Source organism: Ictidomys tridecemlineatus, chromosome 2 (assembly GCF_052094955.1).
Source record: "Ictidomys tridecemlineatus isolate mIctTri1 chromosome 2, mIctTri1.hap1, whole genome shotgun sequence".
NCBI classification, from domain to species: domain Eukaryota; kingdom Metazoa; phylum Chordata; class Mammalia; order Rodentia; family Sciuridae; genus Ictidomys; species Ictidomys tridecemlineatus.
The window spans coordinates 146,719,635-146,737,359 of record NC_135478.1 but is presented as its reverse complement, the minus strand read 5'-3'; the positions used below and the strand labels follow the sequence as shown (position 1 = coordinate 146,737,359).

Genomic DNA, 17,725 nt, shown 5'->3' with positions numbered 1-17,725 from the left:
TCACCATCATTTAACACGTAGTGCAGGAAATCCTGTTCTTTGCAGAAGAACTTCAAAGAACCCCTTCCAGTTCTCTTGGGTAACATTTATTTTTTTTCTTTGCTAACACCAAAGCGTAGACAGATATATATATTTTTCCTCAAGTACATGGCTAGTGACCCTCCATTTCTCACCCCCCTCTTATCCTCAACCCTTTGTCCAGCTGACCTCTGGAATTTCTCTCCCCTTCTAGGCTGCAGGGCTATACCAGGCTGGCCGCAGAGGTCTTCTTATTGCCCTTCCCTGTTATTTTGATTGGCTATGTACTTCACCTTTCTTTAGTGGATTCTGAATTTTTTTCTCACCTTCCAGCTCCTGTCTTTTAAACCCATTTTTACTTTATATATTTTAGTTGAATCTTGAACTTTAACCCCAAACGCCTTCATTTCAGTCATCAGAAATAAATGCATGCTGCTAGACCCCCTTGAGGGACTCAGGTGTGTCATTTGTTCTTTCACTAGTTTATCCTCATGATGTGTGTCTTGAACCCCTGCCATGCTTCAAACACCATGGGATGGAGTTGTGAACACACACTTCCTACATTCTAGAGGAAAAGACAGTGATCAAGTAAAGACACAAGCAGTCACTATTCTCCATTCTGGCGTTCCATACAATGGTTGGAGGTTGAGTTGATGGAGGTAAAGAATGCTGTGACTGTGACTCTTGTCAGGGATCCCTGATGCCCTGTCGGCTATTCGAATCATCCATCTTCATTCTACTGATTGTTGAGTACTCCGATAAGGATTTGGAAAAGTTATCGTTTCCTGGAAAGGAAAAAAAAAAATCGAGTTGGCCACTCTTCTAGGACTGAAAGCCAAGAAATAAGGCAGTGTGCTTGTCATTCAAAGTAGGATGCAGAACCAAATTCGCTAAATCATGTATTATGCACTTACCGCAGAATGGCTTTCAAGTGCAGCGTATATCATACAGAGTCAGAGAGGGTAAGCACTAAATATCCCTGATGTAAACCTCGCATCAGGATGGCGGCAGAGTGATAAGCCAACTTCGGGGCATTTCCCTTTGTGCTCTACTCTCAGACTGAGTAGTTATTTTTCATCTCCTCGTAGCTGTAAGTTATTACAAGATGAATGGGCCCAAGGCTTGCCAGAAGCCGTAACTCTCTATTTAGTTGACATGACCAGATTCCCAATTTTGGCCTTTGAGAGCTTGGGAGTAGAAAGAAACATCGCCTCCCTCTGACCTTTCTCCTCTGTCTTCTCTGGGCAGAATATTCCGATGCACAATACAGTCGGTGGGGCCATGACGGGGCCCGGAGCTCACCAGCTTGGCAGTACCCGGATGCCCAACCATGACACCAGCGTTGTGATTCAGCAAGCCATGCCATCGCCCCAGTCCAGCTCTGTCATCACACAGGCACCTTCTACCAACCGCCAGATCGGGTAAGGAGACCTCCTAGGCTGTCTCTGGTCCTTGGAATGTTGTGGACTTTCTCCTTAATTCTGGTGCTCAGATTGGTTGGTTTTCCTGGCTGATGTGATACTGCTGAGAATTCACAGTGATGCTTTTGATGAGAAAAGGGAGCCTGTTTGACGGAGGCTGTTTTGATCCTGGATGTTGAGGAGGAAAGCAAGTTGTTCTCTGTCCTCGTTTGTAAACTTGAAAATGGTTGCAGGTACACTTGCTGGTGGTATGGAGACCAGAGCAGAGTGCTCCAGACAAGTGCCGGATGATGGTGGAGGGAAGTCCCCTGTCCAGCCTCTTCCCAGCAGAGTGCACCCCTCCCTTCCTGGACACTTGTGCTGCTTGGCTGTTCCCACAGTCCTCCTTCCCCTGATCCTTCTTCCCTACCTCTCTTCCTTGTTAATACCACCTTATTAGCTCTTCCTCCTCTACACTGGCCTCATGCTCATTTCCAGAATAGACAAACCAAGGCATGCCCTCTTCCTCTCATTTATGTAAAAAGACAACACTGAGCCATTGAGGAAAAAATGGTAGACATGTCCCATCATCGAATCCCAGACACCTCTTGCCATGTGACACAAACTGCTCTCAGTTCTCAGTATCACCATCCAGTTCCAACTCTTGCTTGCTACACCGCATGGTCTGATGATCAGCATCCTGGGCATTACCCTGCAGCTTCTTAGAAATGCAGAATCTCTGGCCCAGCTTCCTTATCTCCAGAATGAGGATGGAGTTTGTTATTTCCAACCTCATAAGAGTAAAGATGAAATAGAAGATTTAAGAGCACATTGGGTTCTTAGGAAAAAAAGGTAATAACTTAAGCCAAAGAGCTATGATAAATGTGTATTGCTCGATGCTGACAACTGGTTGCTCTATGTTCCCAGAAGTGTCTACTTAGAACAGGAAGAGGAGCTTTCTCTGTGGGTACATGCATCAGTATTCAGTTTGAATTTTCTGTTGATGAATAGATATGGTGATTTTTGAAAAAATTTAGAAGTTTCCCCCCAATTTGTCAATGTGACACCTCTGCCCCTGACACTTTTTAAATGTTGTAGTAGATCCCAGATCATGTGAGCACGGAGGATAGCACTGGCCCACTCCTCTCAGAATACTCTAGAATTGGGTGCCTTGGCACTCACATTTCTGGGCATATCAGGATGCATTCCGACACCTTCTGTGAGTTTGCCATGGGCACATTTGGTTTCCCATTGAAGAAAGGGAAAATCAATCTGGCCCTTTGGATCCTTGGCTTTGTTTAAAGATGCCAATGCTAAATGAGCAAGTTATCTGTTAAAGATTTCTTGTTTGTTTGGTTTTTTTTCCCTCAATGACTATGGGAGAAAAATATTGTCGTTATCTAATGCGAGAATCCATCATGTACTAAGAGGGTGGAGCCAATTCATTAACAACAGCATCCAAATCTCAAGGGACACCTGCACTTTAGGGGGTCTGGGTCTGGGCAGACAATTTACTGTTAGGCCAGCTAATTATAATTATTTTATTTTTCTTTCAAGGGGGAAAAAAAACATAAAATGTGGTGGAGTTTACTAGCAGTTTTACAGCATTCCTTCCCCCCTGGAGCTCTCCTGCCTGCCCGCCTCTGCCCTCACCAACTACCCTCTTGGAGGCCCTTAGTGTTCCGCCATTGTTAGTACAGCAAGGGTTTTTATGAAACAGTCTTTTTAAGGGTTAGCACTAAATTTTTAGGTGGGTGTTGACTCTGTCAATAATGTACCCAGCTGGCCCAGGACTGTACATTTGGGTGACATTCATAGACTGTGTCACTCTGCCTGGATAGATGGGGGTGTCTCTCTGGTACGGGTGACCTCCTGACGCACTCCCTCTTCCCATTTAATCCCCGTCTTGGGGTTTCATGTATCTCTCCTGGTGTGTTCTAGGGGATAATTGTCACTTTTAGGACTCTGTCTCATTGCCAAGGCTGGAGGGAGGCTATTTCTTTTCTTCGGATTCTTCCCTGTTGTGCTTACTATGTTGATTCAACCCACACATCCTGTCATTTCCATTTTCCTTCATGTGACCCATCCAAAACCTTGCCCGGATGATCGTGGGGGCTCATGGAGAAACAGCCCAGCCCATCTCACCAGTGGGTTCAGTATGAAACTCTAGGTGGTAACATTTGGAGTTGGTTGGCTCTTTTATTTCTCTCAGCAAAGAGGAAATGAGTACTTATTTTAAAACATGAGTTCCCTCTGGAGACTCTGTCTTTAAATGAGCATTTGAAATTGTAGATAGCTTTTTTTTATTCTTCTCTCTGTGTGTGTATGTGTGTGTGTGTGTGTGCGCGTGCACACGCGCATGTGTGTGGCTGCACAGAACCATATTGTAGTAATATTCTGATTTTTATCACAACCTCAAATATTTAAGTGTCAAAATCTGGCCAAGCCACCTGCAAATGTTTGCCATGGCTACTGGCCAACAAAAACAGCAAACAGCAATGAAAGTCTTCATTCAGGCTCAGTGCGTAAGCTGCATCCAGCCAGAGTGGCTGGGACCCACCTGTGCCCTCGCACACGGCTCTAGTGCTGTGGCCAGCGGGTGTGTTCATGACTGGAACTTTGTGGGAGGGGGACTGCCTGGCTCCTGGTCCCCCATCTTTCTTTCCCCTACTAGTGCTTGGATTCTACGGCCACCCTACTTTTTCTCTTTTCTTTCTCCCTCTTTGCATGCTATAAAATTTAAGCTTAGAGGCTTGAATGTATCGGGAGTGATATTGACGTAAAGAACTGAAAAATGAACGTGGTGCAAGTTACCAGGGAAAGCTTTGGGGCCCAAGTGTACATGTCCTTGGAAGCTTTTGATTTTTATGCTTTGGGGGAAGGCATTGAGCCAGGGCATGCACACTAAAATGAGTGAAAATGCAAAAAGCCAAATAAATAGTGTTAATAGTAGATAGAAAAAATAAAATATGCTCTTCTATCCCATCCCATGCAACCTTCACTATGCCCTGTACTCCATTCTGTAAAAGTAGTGCTATTATCTCAATAGAAACTGGAGGTAAGTATAAATATCCCAAATTGCACTTGTGTGGTTAGGCAGGCTAGAAAAACACACAGCTCTAGGGAGTGTGGGAGGCATCCCCAAACTAGTGACTACTTGTGCTCAGTCAAACTGGCAGACGCTCTGTCGGGAAGAGTGTCATTGGCTGATTGATGGTAGAATTTTAGAAGATAAGTTTCCCAGACTGGGGGTGGGGGTGGGGGGGGTGGGGGGAGTGAGGCATGGGCTGTGTGGAGACAAGAGAGACAGAAAATAAGCATGTGTTAATAGAGATGAAATCAATTCAGCCTTGAACCAAGTATGTGGCAGATTCCAAACAGTATCTCTCTCCAGTCATTTTTATTAGATATCATGTAACAGGCTCATTAATTCAGGATCAAGTCAGCAGAGCCTGGGAAAAATGGCGGATGAGCAGGTAAGGGTAGTGGAAATTCTTTCTTTGCCTGTCTCTGGATCTTTTATCACATGAGACTTTTTTTTTTTTTTTTTTTTTTTTAGGAGGCAATGATTAGTTGAGTAGGTGGCAACAATCTTAATAGATCCCAGCTTTCCTAAGACAGTCTTTTAATTCATGCTCAGTAATTCTTTAGGAGTACAATGAAGGTAATATGGAGCGTGGAGTTCTACAAGAATGGATAGCAGTATAGCGCTCTGACAGTTATGGGAAGTACGGCCCAAATAGTCTATAACTTTTCTTCCTGCTTTTTAATTCTCTGTAGGGAATTAGGCAAATGCATTAGTTCATTAGATTATTGGCGAGAATTACTTAACAGTGATTGTTTACAGTGAAAGTGTTATGCATCTAACATCAACATACAAGCATGGAATATTCTAGTTGAGCTAGTGACTTAGCCGGCTATATCAGGAAACTTGGAAATATGCATATAGGAAGCCATTTATGTATGAATGCCTCCTTGATTTTACACCAATTCTAATTCTGTTGTATAAGTGTCCGCGAGACATTTAGCTCTTAGACATTTGGTCATAAATCCCATTTGCATGGGGCTGTACTTAGGCAGTATGGATCTAATACTTAGAAACTTCTGTATATGATAATGCTTTAATTAATACTTTAAAATTTTATGTAAAGTATTATGGAAACAAATCTTGTTTTGTGTAAAAATAAAAAGGTTCTGTTGCTCATTAGAAGTGATACCTCCTCTCACACTATGATTCTTTATCCCCTTTCTCTCTGCAACCCTGACACAGTGTGCCAGGCAGATGTGGCCCCGTGGGCACGCCCAAGAAAAACAAATAAACAAACAGAAAACCATTAATAGTAATTAAAAGGAAAGCTTATTACAAGTCAGGACTTGACGTCAAAAGCAGTGCTATTTCTTCAATCAAGGAAGGTCGTAAGGCATCACTGTGTAAATTGATAGGTCGCCCCAAGTGCTATCAAGAAGGAATATTAGTATGTTTAAATGGTTTGTGCCATTGTGTCTCTAAAAAATAAATACATAATAAGGAGACCGGTCAGTAAATGATGAGTCCACCAAAAGGCACAGCTTAAAGATCTAAATAACAGAGCAACTCTGTAAAGATGCATGGGTCTGAATCCATTATTATGAGTTTTCTTCAATGCCTCAAGCCAACTTGAGCACAACTAAGACCACCACTGTCCACCCTAGGCTAATAATGCAGGGGACAGGCAGGCTGGCTTCTTTCCTGCTAGAGGTGCTGAGGGCCAGGTCTCAGGCTGTCCTGCTCCTCCGCCCTTAGCTAGGACAACTTGTAGGCCCCTTTGAGTAATTCAGACCAGAAGCCATTATTTCCTGCTCTGTGTTTTGCTGAATATCACGGCTATGAACATAGCTTTATTGTTAGAAAGTTGCTGGATCTTTCACAGCCCCAAGAACATTTATGAGGGCCCTTCAGGGGGATGCTTTCTGGGAGGGTCGACAGACTTAACCATATGGCTCCCGTTAAATCCCATGCAGAGCTTTGAGAAATTACCTCTGACAAGGGGGCCCGGCAGCCTTCCACTCACAGGGTTTTATGTGTGGAACGAAACATTAAGTACTGATACTTGAGGAAATATAATGTTTCTTAACATTCGAAAGTTGTAACACCACATGGTATTGTGGCCAGATTAAGGGGGCAGAGCCAGAACACAGGAGCATGTGGCTGGGTGTCCCAAGAAGCAGAAAAAACACCCTCACTCTTGTCTCCAAATCATGCTATTACCTCTCACTTCTCAGGCAAGTATTGTGTCTTGGTGCCTTGGCTCTTTACTTGGAACCCAGAAAGGCTGGGCCACTTGGGAAAGAAAATTGAAGATCATTTCTAGATGTGTCTTGTGCTGTCTGTTAGAAAATCCTTTGATTGGCAGACTAATACTGAAGAAAAGAAAGGAAAGTAATCTGTATTCAACACCTACTATGGTTTAGGTCCTGAGCTGTCTTTGCATGTGATTCCCTCTATTCTCCAGTGGCTCAGAGAGGTAGGCATTATTTACTCCACTTTTATGCTCCAAGAAGAGAAGGAACTTGTCCGAAGTTTCTAGCTGTGAGTTCAGCAGAGCTCTGGAAGTAGGTCTGTTGGACTCCAAGCACAGGTTTTCTCCATGCTCCTGACTATGACAACCTCATGTCATGGAAGACAAGTGAGAGTGTGTGAAAGGAGAGAACCATCCATGCATAGGGAGCTGGCTAATGCTCAGTCCATCTGATTGCAGTGTGAAGAGCTTCTTGACATCTGCACACCTGCAGGGTGGCCAAGGAGAGGTGGACACACATTGAGTTGTCAGCAGCTCTTTGATATTTCAGGAGAAATATACTGGAGTTCCTCAGTACTCCTGGAGATCAGAGAATGTCTTGAGTCCATAGAGGCATAGAGTGGGACTGTATCTATAAGACCTTCTAAACAGGTCCCCTCATGGGTAAGAAAACTGAAGTCACATAGAGCAGTGACCGTCCTTGTCTCCAATGCTCAGTTGCTCTGCATTTGGCTTCTTGGCTGGTAGGAAGACCCCATCTCTTGCCGAGGTGCAGGGCCACCACCTCCAGATTCATTCCAGTTTCTGCAGGATAGGTGACTGACTACCTGTGACTTTCTCTTGGAGAGAAGGTTTCATTTCTAGCTCTTACGGGCAGAGTTCCTAGAGCTTATGAAAAAGTGTCTCTATGAGGCTTTTGCCCCTATTTTGGAACAGATAGACATAGATGAGAGCCTGTTTCTAGATGAAATAGCCCAGGATCATCCAGTCTGTGCCGATAGTAAGTCTAGACATTTGTTCTTTCGTGCAGCCTATTGAGAAATTATGACTGGAAAATAGGAGCTTGCTCAGAGCCAAGCCACATCAGGTCAGAGGGGAGTCATGGAAAAGTATTGGTCATGAGTTCAGAGGTCAAGGGTTTCAGTTTAGGCTTTGCCATCTAAAAGTTCTACAGCCTTGGCCAAGTTCCAGCCACCCTGGGCCTATTTTCCTTCATCTACTTAGGAAGGATTGATTCTATTGATTAACGAAGTCAGTCCCAGCTCCAACATGCTCATTCAATGCTTCTTTTCTGTCTCAAATTTATTTTCTCTTTTGGTTTGTTTTCCTTCGGGAGTTTGGTTGAAGCTCTAGATTTTGTGAGCTCCAGAAAATGTTCATGTAACCTAGGGGGTGAGAATAGAATAGAGTGTGTGGATGATTGGAAGAGCAGGCTGCAGGCTCCTGACTTAGGGAGCCAGAAAGGCCCAACTTCTAGGCTCCCCTCCCAGGTAGAACAACAGCTGCCTCCTCTTTTGCAGGTGCTTTATTTACAAAGCACATTTCCCTTTATCACTTACTTATTTAGCACATGTAATTGTTCTCTCACATGGAATTAATATACCCATTTCATATTGGAGTACACTGAGGCTCAAAGATTAACGGACTTTTGCCCCAGGTCCTCCAAACCTAAACTACTACCCATACCACTTATACCACACTGTCCCATGGGTCCAAAGGTACTTGACTTCTCCAGGTTTAAATTTCCTCCCTTACATGTAAAATGGGGAAGTATCACCAGAGTGTCTTCAGAGTCCTTTTTAACACTAAATACTAATGATTTTCATGACAAATTTAATTTTTGAAAATGACTTGGCAAGGTAAGTTCTGTGGGGGCTCAGTGCTATGTGCCCACGACTGTGTGTGGTCTTCTCTCTCAAACTAGTCTCATCAAGCTTTCTTTCATCTTCATTTTGCTCGAAGTGGCTAATTGTATGGCAATAGAACTGGAAAGATACATTAAAAGGGAAAGAAAGAAAACAAGTCTGATGTAAGAGACCTGGACGATAATTTTGCCATACAGCTCAGTTGGAAAATGCAACGCATTGTCCTGTTCCTTTTTTTTTTTTTTTTGGCATTTTTATTTTGGGGATTACCTTATGGCAGACCAGAAATATGGGGCTTTAGCTTCTGTCATTAGTTAGGATATTCCTATATAATGGGTAAACCTTGGATAAGGTACCAATAATTCAATATTTGGGGTTGAGGCTATACACACTGCCATAATGTAAAATATAATGGTAACTGTACTTTCTGTATTTGTCATAGTCCCTTCATCAGGGTTGACTTTTCATTTCCTGTTTGTAGGACTTGAAGCACGGGTGAACACCTAGTATGTCCGAATGGCTCATATGCGTTTAGTCTCATCACTAAGTCTAACCATTGACTGAAGAATCCCAATGGAAATGACTAGTGCTCTGCATATTAGGAATAAAGCCTGAAACAATTGAGTGGGTCCTTTGGGAATGGAAAAACACATTTTTTTTTTAAGATTAAACATGTCCGTTTAACAGGGCTACGAGTCAGCGAATATTTCAGATTATTTGGAAATTTTAATTTTGTAATATTATCTGACTCATAAGGTGTAAATAACTTTTGTCTGAACTGGTTAATAAATAGGTTCTGAGTTAAGAGAGAAGCACTGTTCTAGGGATTTCCACACAGCCTACCCTACCCGTGCACAAACGGTATTTTTATATAATTGGGCATTTGGGAATCCAGAAGATAATTTATTCAATAAGTTCTCGCATATATATTTTTTTCTCTTTCCACATTTTTCAATGATGCATTATAGTTATACAAAATGATGAGATCTCACGTGTATTTTTAATTTGTTATATCAAATGGATTTCTCTCTACCATCATTTTTCATGTCCTTTCTGACAAAGATTTTGTTAAAGATTATACATACCTCATGGATTTTTTTTTGGTGTGTGTGTGATTGAATAAGAATAATACAAAAACATCCAATTTGGATGCAAATGGAATCCTAATTCTTGGTATTAAGATTCAGTTATGGCTAGGGATATAGCTCAGTAGGTAGAGTGCTTGCCTAGAATGCACAAGCCTCTGGGTTCAATATTCATCACCACCACCAAAAAAAAAAAAAAAAAAAAAGAAAAAGATTCAGTTATATTTGGATAAAATTCTGTTTCAACAGACTGGTGCAAAGCCATTACTAGAGGGATTGGAAGCCCTCTCTGCTGGCTCTGACTCTATACTCATAAGCTCTACAAGTTTGAACAGGCCCCTTGACCTTGCTGGGCCCTATTTTTCCATCTTATAAAAAGAAAGAATGAAACTAGATTCTCTAATAAGTAATCTCTTCTAGCCCCAATCCTCAATAATTCTAACACAACTCTCAGAAGTATGTCTTCTTGTTCTGACTCATACATGACAATAACACTGGTTGATATGGGCTATTGAAGAAATTCCATAGGGCAGGTGCATGCACATTTACCAGGTAATCTAATAATCAATTTGCCAAGTATGTTGTGCTTTTGGTAACTATCAACTTAAATTTCCTGTAGAGTAATAAACATTCTTAATGCTACCAGACACATTTAAAAGAACTTGGAGTTTTATAGTTTTCCCCCTTCGGCAAAATGCATTTTGGCTGGTGGTTAAGCCAGTAAAGCCTGCAAGACGATAGGGCCCTTGTGGGCAAGGGGTAGAGACATGCTGGAATGTGCTTGGGTTGCTTTTGCAGGGTCACAGACCTTTGCAAAGAACAGATGGCCCCAGACACCTTCGAAATGCTAGAAATGAGTTCCTCAATAATTACATAGCTATCATATCTTGGTTCAGATATGGCAATTCACAAGCCCAAAGCATCATACTTTATAGCTGACTTCCAATGGATTGTTTTCAGTCCATGAAACCCATAAACATTTCGTACATGAATAATCAGAATGATAACAGCAACAATAAACACCCATCTCCAACTCACCAAGCCATTGAACACTTGTCAGAAGCAGAATGTTCTTCTCAGAATCTGTAAGGGAAGGAGACCAAGCATTTGGCAGACTCTCAGAGATTTCTGCTTATCATGACACTTCTTCACATTTTCCCCCAAAGTCTTGCTCAAATTGGGCACCTGAAGAGATAAGCAGTAAAATGCTAGGTTAGAGAGAATGTGAGTGAGTACAGCCTAATTCTGTTCCAGTGTTGTTTGGGTGGGGGCATTTGGACGAATAAATGCAGTGGAATCAAAGTCTACTTTTAGTCTTTCTCTATCCTGCATTGAGGCAGGGTATATTTTTAGTGACAAAACTAAACAAAAAAAAATTGCAACTTTATACATGCATATTCCAAATCATAGCCTCTCGAAAACATTGAAAGAACAAATTTAAAATAATCCAAACTAACCTGCATCCTGTTAAAGGTGACTGAGGCATTTTACAGTCCAGGTGCACCCAAATGAAAATTGTATGTGTATGTATACGCATTTCATAATATTTTGTTTTACTGGAACATAATTTAGGCTTTTTGGCATGCATATAACCTTATTCCAAACACTTGGAGAATTTTTCCAGGTGCACTCTGTGTATTCTGCATAGCATGGTTTTTCTGAATGCCTCAATGTCCCTGTATAATCTCCTCCTTACAAGACAATAAAATGCACTAGGACCTTAGAAATGCTTTTAAAGAATAGTCACAATAACAGAGAAATGTAATAAGATTAAAAGAAAAAAAACAACTCAGGGGATTCATGTTGGCCCCTTTGCTTAATTTTTAGAAAATGGAAACAATTCCTAATTATCTAGAAAATGACCAATTGGTTGATGGATTATGTTCCCAGGAAGAGCTACATTTTATTTCTCTGACACCTTGACATCATTGGCATGTGGGGTGATACTCAAGTGCTGATGCTAACATCCTAGAGGGTGGTGACAGTCAAATCCTAGACTGAAGGGAGGGACATCTCTTTAGATGGAGCCCCTCCCTGTGAGAGGAGGGTGAAGATTTCACAGGAAATTGGCAGTGGCACTAGCCAGGGCTCAGGGATGTGCCAAGGAGGCTTCAATATCTACTAGAATATTATGACTTATCTGAAGTGGAATAGGGGTGGGGAACACTCCTCCGGAGCCCCTAACTTCTCTCCTCCTTCCTTTCTTTCTATCTCTCCTAGAAAGAAAGAAATACATCAAATTATTCACATCTGCCATTAAACTATGTCTCTGACTGTAAGTCTGAGAGAAAGTTAAAAACTAAAAGGAAAATGAGTGTGTGTGTGTGTGTGTGTGTGTATGTGTGTGTGTTTGGTGTCAATTATTAGATATGTCCCCAAGCCTACTTCTTTGTATGAATAGCTGCTATTTATTTAACTCTGTAATACAGGACTTTGTAGAAAACCAGAAGAGTGAGTTTATCCAGATCTTTTTGGGCAAGTGTGTGTGTGTGTGTGTGTGTGTGTGTGTGTGTGTGTGTGTGTGTGTTTGAAAGAAGGACAGGAGAGAAGAAGACAGAGATTTACAATGAATGTGTGAAACTTTGGCTGCCCCACCTGAGGCCACAGACAACCAACCTGACCTTGGGTCCACTGCATTCCATAATTATTATTGCCATTAGGAATAATTATTATTTGCTTCATTGAGTTGGCAGTTTGGAACCTGCCTGAGACAGAGGCTTCTCATAGGAGCTGTGGAACACAAAGGACCAAGCCGTCACCCACAAGTGCTTCAACATGTTTGGACGATGTCCTTCTCTTGGTTCACTTCATTGGGTTTCATACCCGTTGAGCTTCAAATTGAATTAAAAGTTCATCAGATATGGAACCTGTATGAATGAATGGGCCCCTGGAACACGGAAGCCTCTTTCGATTTGGTGCATGAGTTCTTGGCTTTTCTCAAGTCTGGAGATGAAAGTTAGTTCCTTCGGGCCACCGTGTTTTTTTTGAATTAAAAATAGAAAAATCAATAATAAGATGGATCTTCCGTGAGAGATGAGCCCAGAAGTGGTCTGCAGAGAACGAACGTGTGGGAGCATGGGGGCACCCTGGTAGAAACAGCAAGCCTGGGGAGGAGGCGGAAGACTCACATCCTTGCTGTATTTTTTCCCTCTTTGCACACAAGCTCTCAGGAGTCCAGCTTCTGTCTATTTCCTCCTCCCTTTGCTGTGTGTATCATTTTGGAATAACTGGGCTCTGGATGTCCCCCAAGCCCTCCTGAGGGGCCTCAGGGAAGGGGCAGGCAGGTGTTCTTAACCAGCAGGGTGTTCGCAGCAGCAGAAGCTGCCCTTGGCAAAGAGGCTCACTAAAGAAAAGAGCATGACAAGATGATTCTTCCAGACGTGATTTTCCCGAGACTTCCTTGGTTCCTTGCCAAGGCTGTGCCAGTCGCAGGCAGAGGCCTGTGGACACGGAAGCCTCTCTCCCACTTAACCTCTTCCTCCCCCAGCTCTTGTGTGTAGCTCCAGCTGCTGAATCAGACCCTTCCTTAAAACCACTGAAGCAGAAGTAGAAACAATTAAAAATCCAACAGCCTCTAGCTGGCACCTCAGACGCCGCACAGCTGAGCCAATGCCAGTCTTGTCTCCTCTGCTGCTCAGTTTGTCCAAAGCTGCTGAGATTATTGGCCAGGGTCAGAGAAGACCTGAGCTCAAGAGAGGTGCCATGCCTGTGTCAAAAATACCTGCCAGTCAGTCAAGAAGGGGTCAACCTGTGTCACACCCTATCACAGATGTGCCAGAAGAATGTCCTGTCCTTATCCTGGTGTTCAGATTGGCTTCTTTTGTTGTTCCCCTTCACTAAGCACTTTCCTTGGTTGAATGCCCCTGTGCAAACGAGAGGCAAATGAAAGTTGCACTGTAGTGATTTCCAGGGATTTGTGGCCCTGGATACTATATACAGAAAAAACCGTTTCGTGGTAAAGTATTACAAAGGAGCATTCCCATCTGGGGTTTTCATAAAAGATGTCCAAATAGTGCTGTAAAGAAACAGAAATCCAGTGCTTTCTCCTAGCATTAAAGCCTGTCCTCAGGTAAGATTTCATGGGAGTGTAGAGTTGCCGATTTTTTTTTTTTCATTTTTCATTTATTCTAGGAATTTAAGGATAGGGAATGGCCAAGGGAAATGGCTTCCACTAGCATGGAGTTTAATAACAATGGCACCTTAATTCATTCTTCCCAGGAAGCCACATTTTACAAAGTCAGATGGAGTAGATTGTTTATGTCTGTCCTTAATCAATTTCATTTTGACTCTCCCACCCCTTTCAGTACTGGGGATTGAACTCAGGAAAACTCTACCACTGAACTAAGTCCCCAGTCTTTTTTATTTTTTGGTTTTGAGATAGGATCTCCTTTATTGTTCAGGACCTCGGTAAGTTGCTGAGACTGGTCTTGAACTTGCAATCCTCCTGCCACAGCCCTCAAAAGTCACTAGAATTACGGAATCTGGCCCATGTTGACTTTTTAAATTAAAAACTATGTTGTCTTGAGTGTTTTTTAGTCTTAAGGTAGGAAGTGATTTTATTTTTTAGGTGTTTCTATAGAAAGCATTTGACCCTTCATGTTCTCATGATGGGGTTCTCTGGAAAGCTGGACTTTTTCCAAAGTCTAATTATTATATTGGATTTTATGGTGATGGGTCTGATTCTTCTATAAAACATCGCCTATCCATTAATTGACTTAATTGGAGGTCTTCTCCTCCAGTCAAGCATGAAAATAACTTGCAAATTTTGTTAATTGTTCTGAAATTAGGTGTGTCGTGAGTTTTAGGGGAGAGGACAGACAGAACTGGATAATGTCAGACTTAAGGCAGGTTAGATGGCAGACCCTGAGGGAGAAGAGGTGGGACACAGTCTGACATTTGATGACTCTACGAAAACTCTTGTTTTCTCAGTTGCACAATTTTTTTTCTTTACAAAAATCTCTGGTTAAAAGAAACCTACATCATTTTAATGTGATAGCTACATGCTACAACATAAATATAAGTTATTAGAATATGAGCACCAGAATCCACTAAGCCAGTCTCCAAAGAGGATGAAGGAATATGGAGACCAGCCAGTGGGACAAGACACACCATCTTTCAGGTCACCCCATGGACCATAGAAGTTCCACATTCATTGGTTTCTTTGGGTTTCTATGTAAGTTTTTCTTTGAACACAGGGTTCTGTAGCAAGAAAATAGAAAATCACAAATGTAGGCAATTCTTTCCTTTCTTTCTACTACAAATGAGGAAAAGCAAATTCTTAGATAGTGAAGACCAAGTTTCCTAGAGAAGCAGCAAGGCCCTGGTCCTCGTGGAAAGCCAGTGAGGTCAGAGAAGCAAGCTGTGGTTTCCAAAGTGACTGGCAGTGCCGGTGGGGGTGGGCTGGGAGTCAAGGTTCAAACATGAAAGAACTTTCAGCAACTGGAGGTAAGGGAGGGGAATTGTCAGTAGGAAAACATGAAGATTTCATGGGAATTCGCATTTCCATACCTCAGGAAAAGGTAGAAATGCAAGAACAAAGGACAATATAGCATTTTAGTTCATTCTTGTAGACAGGATACACTGACACTTGTGACCACAGGAGGGACATAGGAGATACCCAGACCCAGGCGAGGCAGAGCAGTAGCCTTTGTGGACTGAGATCATTGGTGTCCCCACCTGCACCTTGAATCTGCAGACCTCCATTCTTTCTCTGTTCTGAGTTAGCCGTCCAGGATTTCACTGTTTTTCCCCTCTTTCTCCACAATTTCACCTCTCCCCTAGTCCAGCCTGCTCTATAGGCGAGTGCATTAGAAATTCACTTCTCTAGGATAGTCCCTTACTTCTTCCTCCTTCCTAGTCACTGTGGGTCCTTATCTCACAGGCAAGACTCAGTTATTTGCTCCTCTGACTATTGTTGTTAAGGGTTGAATTATGACCTTCCAAACAATATGTTAAAGTCCTGACCCCTGGTGTTGTGAATGTGACCTGATTTGGAAATAGAGTCTTTGCAGATTGGATCCAAGTAAAGATGGGGTCATAATGGATTGGATGGCAATTTCTCTGGGTATCTGCATAAGCTTCTGTCATTGGATGTGCCCTAAATCCAATGCCAGATGTACTAACAAGCAGGCCATAAGAAGACACAGGAACTCAGAGACAGGGAGAAGGCCACGTGACCAGAGAGGCAGACGTGGAAGTGATGCAGCTGGGAGCCAAGGAGTGCTCAGGATTGCCAGCAACACCAGAAGCTAGAAGAGAGGCAGGAATAGCTTCTCGCCCAGGGCGTCCTAAAGGAACCAGCTCTGCTGATGTCCTGATCTCAGGCTTCTAACTTCCCAAACTGTGAGAGAATAAATTTCTGTTGCATTCAAACCACCCAGTTTGTGGTAATTTGTTACTGCAGTCCCTAGGAAACTAATACACATGTCTCCATCTCACGGTAGGCCAGTCTGCTTTGTCAATAGAATTGTCATGAAAAAAATCTATCACTCCATTCTCCTTTTATTGAACTGTAACAGATGTGGGGATAACAACATTAGGAATAAAAAGCAAACTAAGAGCAAGAAAAGAAAAAAAACAATTTTCTAGAGCATCTGTTTTGTAATTGCGACCTGTTTGAGATGCTCCTAAGTCTCCATTTGTACAGAAAGGGAACGAGGGGCCCACCCAGATCAAACAGAAGCACCAAGGACATCTTAGGAAAGATGTTAGTCGAGATGCATCTTCCTGGGCCTGCACACTTACACAAAATATACTCTGAGGTTAACAAAAAAGACTGTGGCTTTTTTTCAGCCATGCATGCTCTGGTTGGTAGTACCTGCTGGATGCTGAAATACAGGATTTTTGTTGATTAAGCTGTTTGCCCTATAATTTGCAAGGAGTGGAAGGTCAGCATTGCATGTAGGTATGGAGCTTAAAACTTAGCCTTCTAGAAGTTCCTAGCAGCCTTGAACAACCTTAATGTATAGACAGAACAGAAGAGCACAGGAATGGATCTAAGATGAATAGCACAGGGGATACCTTGTTTCTGTGTGTGTGTGTGTGTGTGTGTGTGTGTGTGTGTGTGTTTAGATCCTGAACTTGGTCATCAAGAGCTTTCTTTTAGTGGAGCCTAATTCCCCACCACCCCCAGCTTGCAGGCTGGTGCTGATTTCCTTGACTGCTCAGGGTTTGAGCGGCTGCGCTCTTTTCCATGCTTTTTAAACAGGAAGAAGTGTATGTGGCAGCATTGTTCTTTTGATCTGTTAACTTTTCCTAGTTCTTTATGAAGCATCCTTTGCTTCCTTCTCAGACTCTTGAGTGATTTAAAGGAAAAATCCTTGCATTTATATGCTCTCAGAAACCTAATGCTCCGAGAAATCCAATAAAGCACCACCACCAGAATTGTATTGGTGGTGAAGGGCATCGTGAGCTGACCACCCAGAGAGAGAACCTGAGGCGGTGGGCATAAAGAGCAAGCCGACATTACCTGGGGTGAGGCTGTCATCGAGTAGGGGTTTGTTAGGTTAAAACTGGTTTGCATATTTGAAAAAGAATATTTGCAATCAGAGGAGTTTGTTTACTCCTGGGTGTAATGAATATAAAGGGCTTTTCTTGCCTTTGCATCTCCCATAGTAACTTTGAATTCTCATATCTTTAGAACCTTGTGGTTTTAGAATCCAGAATGATCCTAGGTTTTCCCTTTGTTGATGTGCTTATCAAATTACTAGGTCACCTTGATTCCAATAATATTTTTAATGAGCCAGAAAATTGAAGCAATTCTCCTAGCCAAACCGCTGAATGGGTCTGTGGTCCTCACCTGCAGTTGTCAGACCTCTGCCTGGGTATTTTCTAAACACTTTTCCTTCAGAGTCCTGATGAAAGACCCCGTGTGGGTGAGATGGTGATTGCTGCAACCAGAGGAGAAGGAGAGGAGGCAGAAAGTTCCCTAGATCAGCTAGGAGCGCAGAGGGATCTGAGATATTCTTTTACTTTGTCTAAAACAACAATTAGCAGAATATAACAAAGAAACTCCCTGCAGCTCAGTCCCAGTCAAAGCACAAGGGTATAGCTGTCCCTGACAGCCCTCTGGACAGTCC

The 17,725-nt window shown here is 42.5% G+C and overlaps 1 protein-coding gene across 2 annotated transcripts in view; it reads left to right on the top strand.

Annotated features, from left to right (window-relative positions):
• The window catches only part of Creb5 (cAMP responsive element binding protein 5), a 403,168-nt gene that overhangs the window by 150,488 nt on the left and 234,955 nt on the right, over positions 1-17,725 (top strand). For both annotated transcript variants that reach the window (XM_078039920.1, XM_078039921.1), the window contains exon 5: positions 1,267-1,439. In XM_078039920.1, the coding sequence (XP_077896046.1) occupies positions 1,267-1,439 (173 nt within the window). The remainder of the gene's footprint in view (positions 1-1,266; positions 1,440-17,725) is intronic.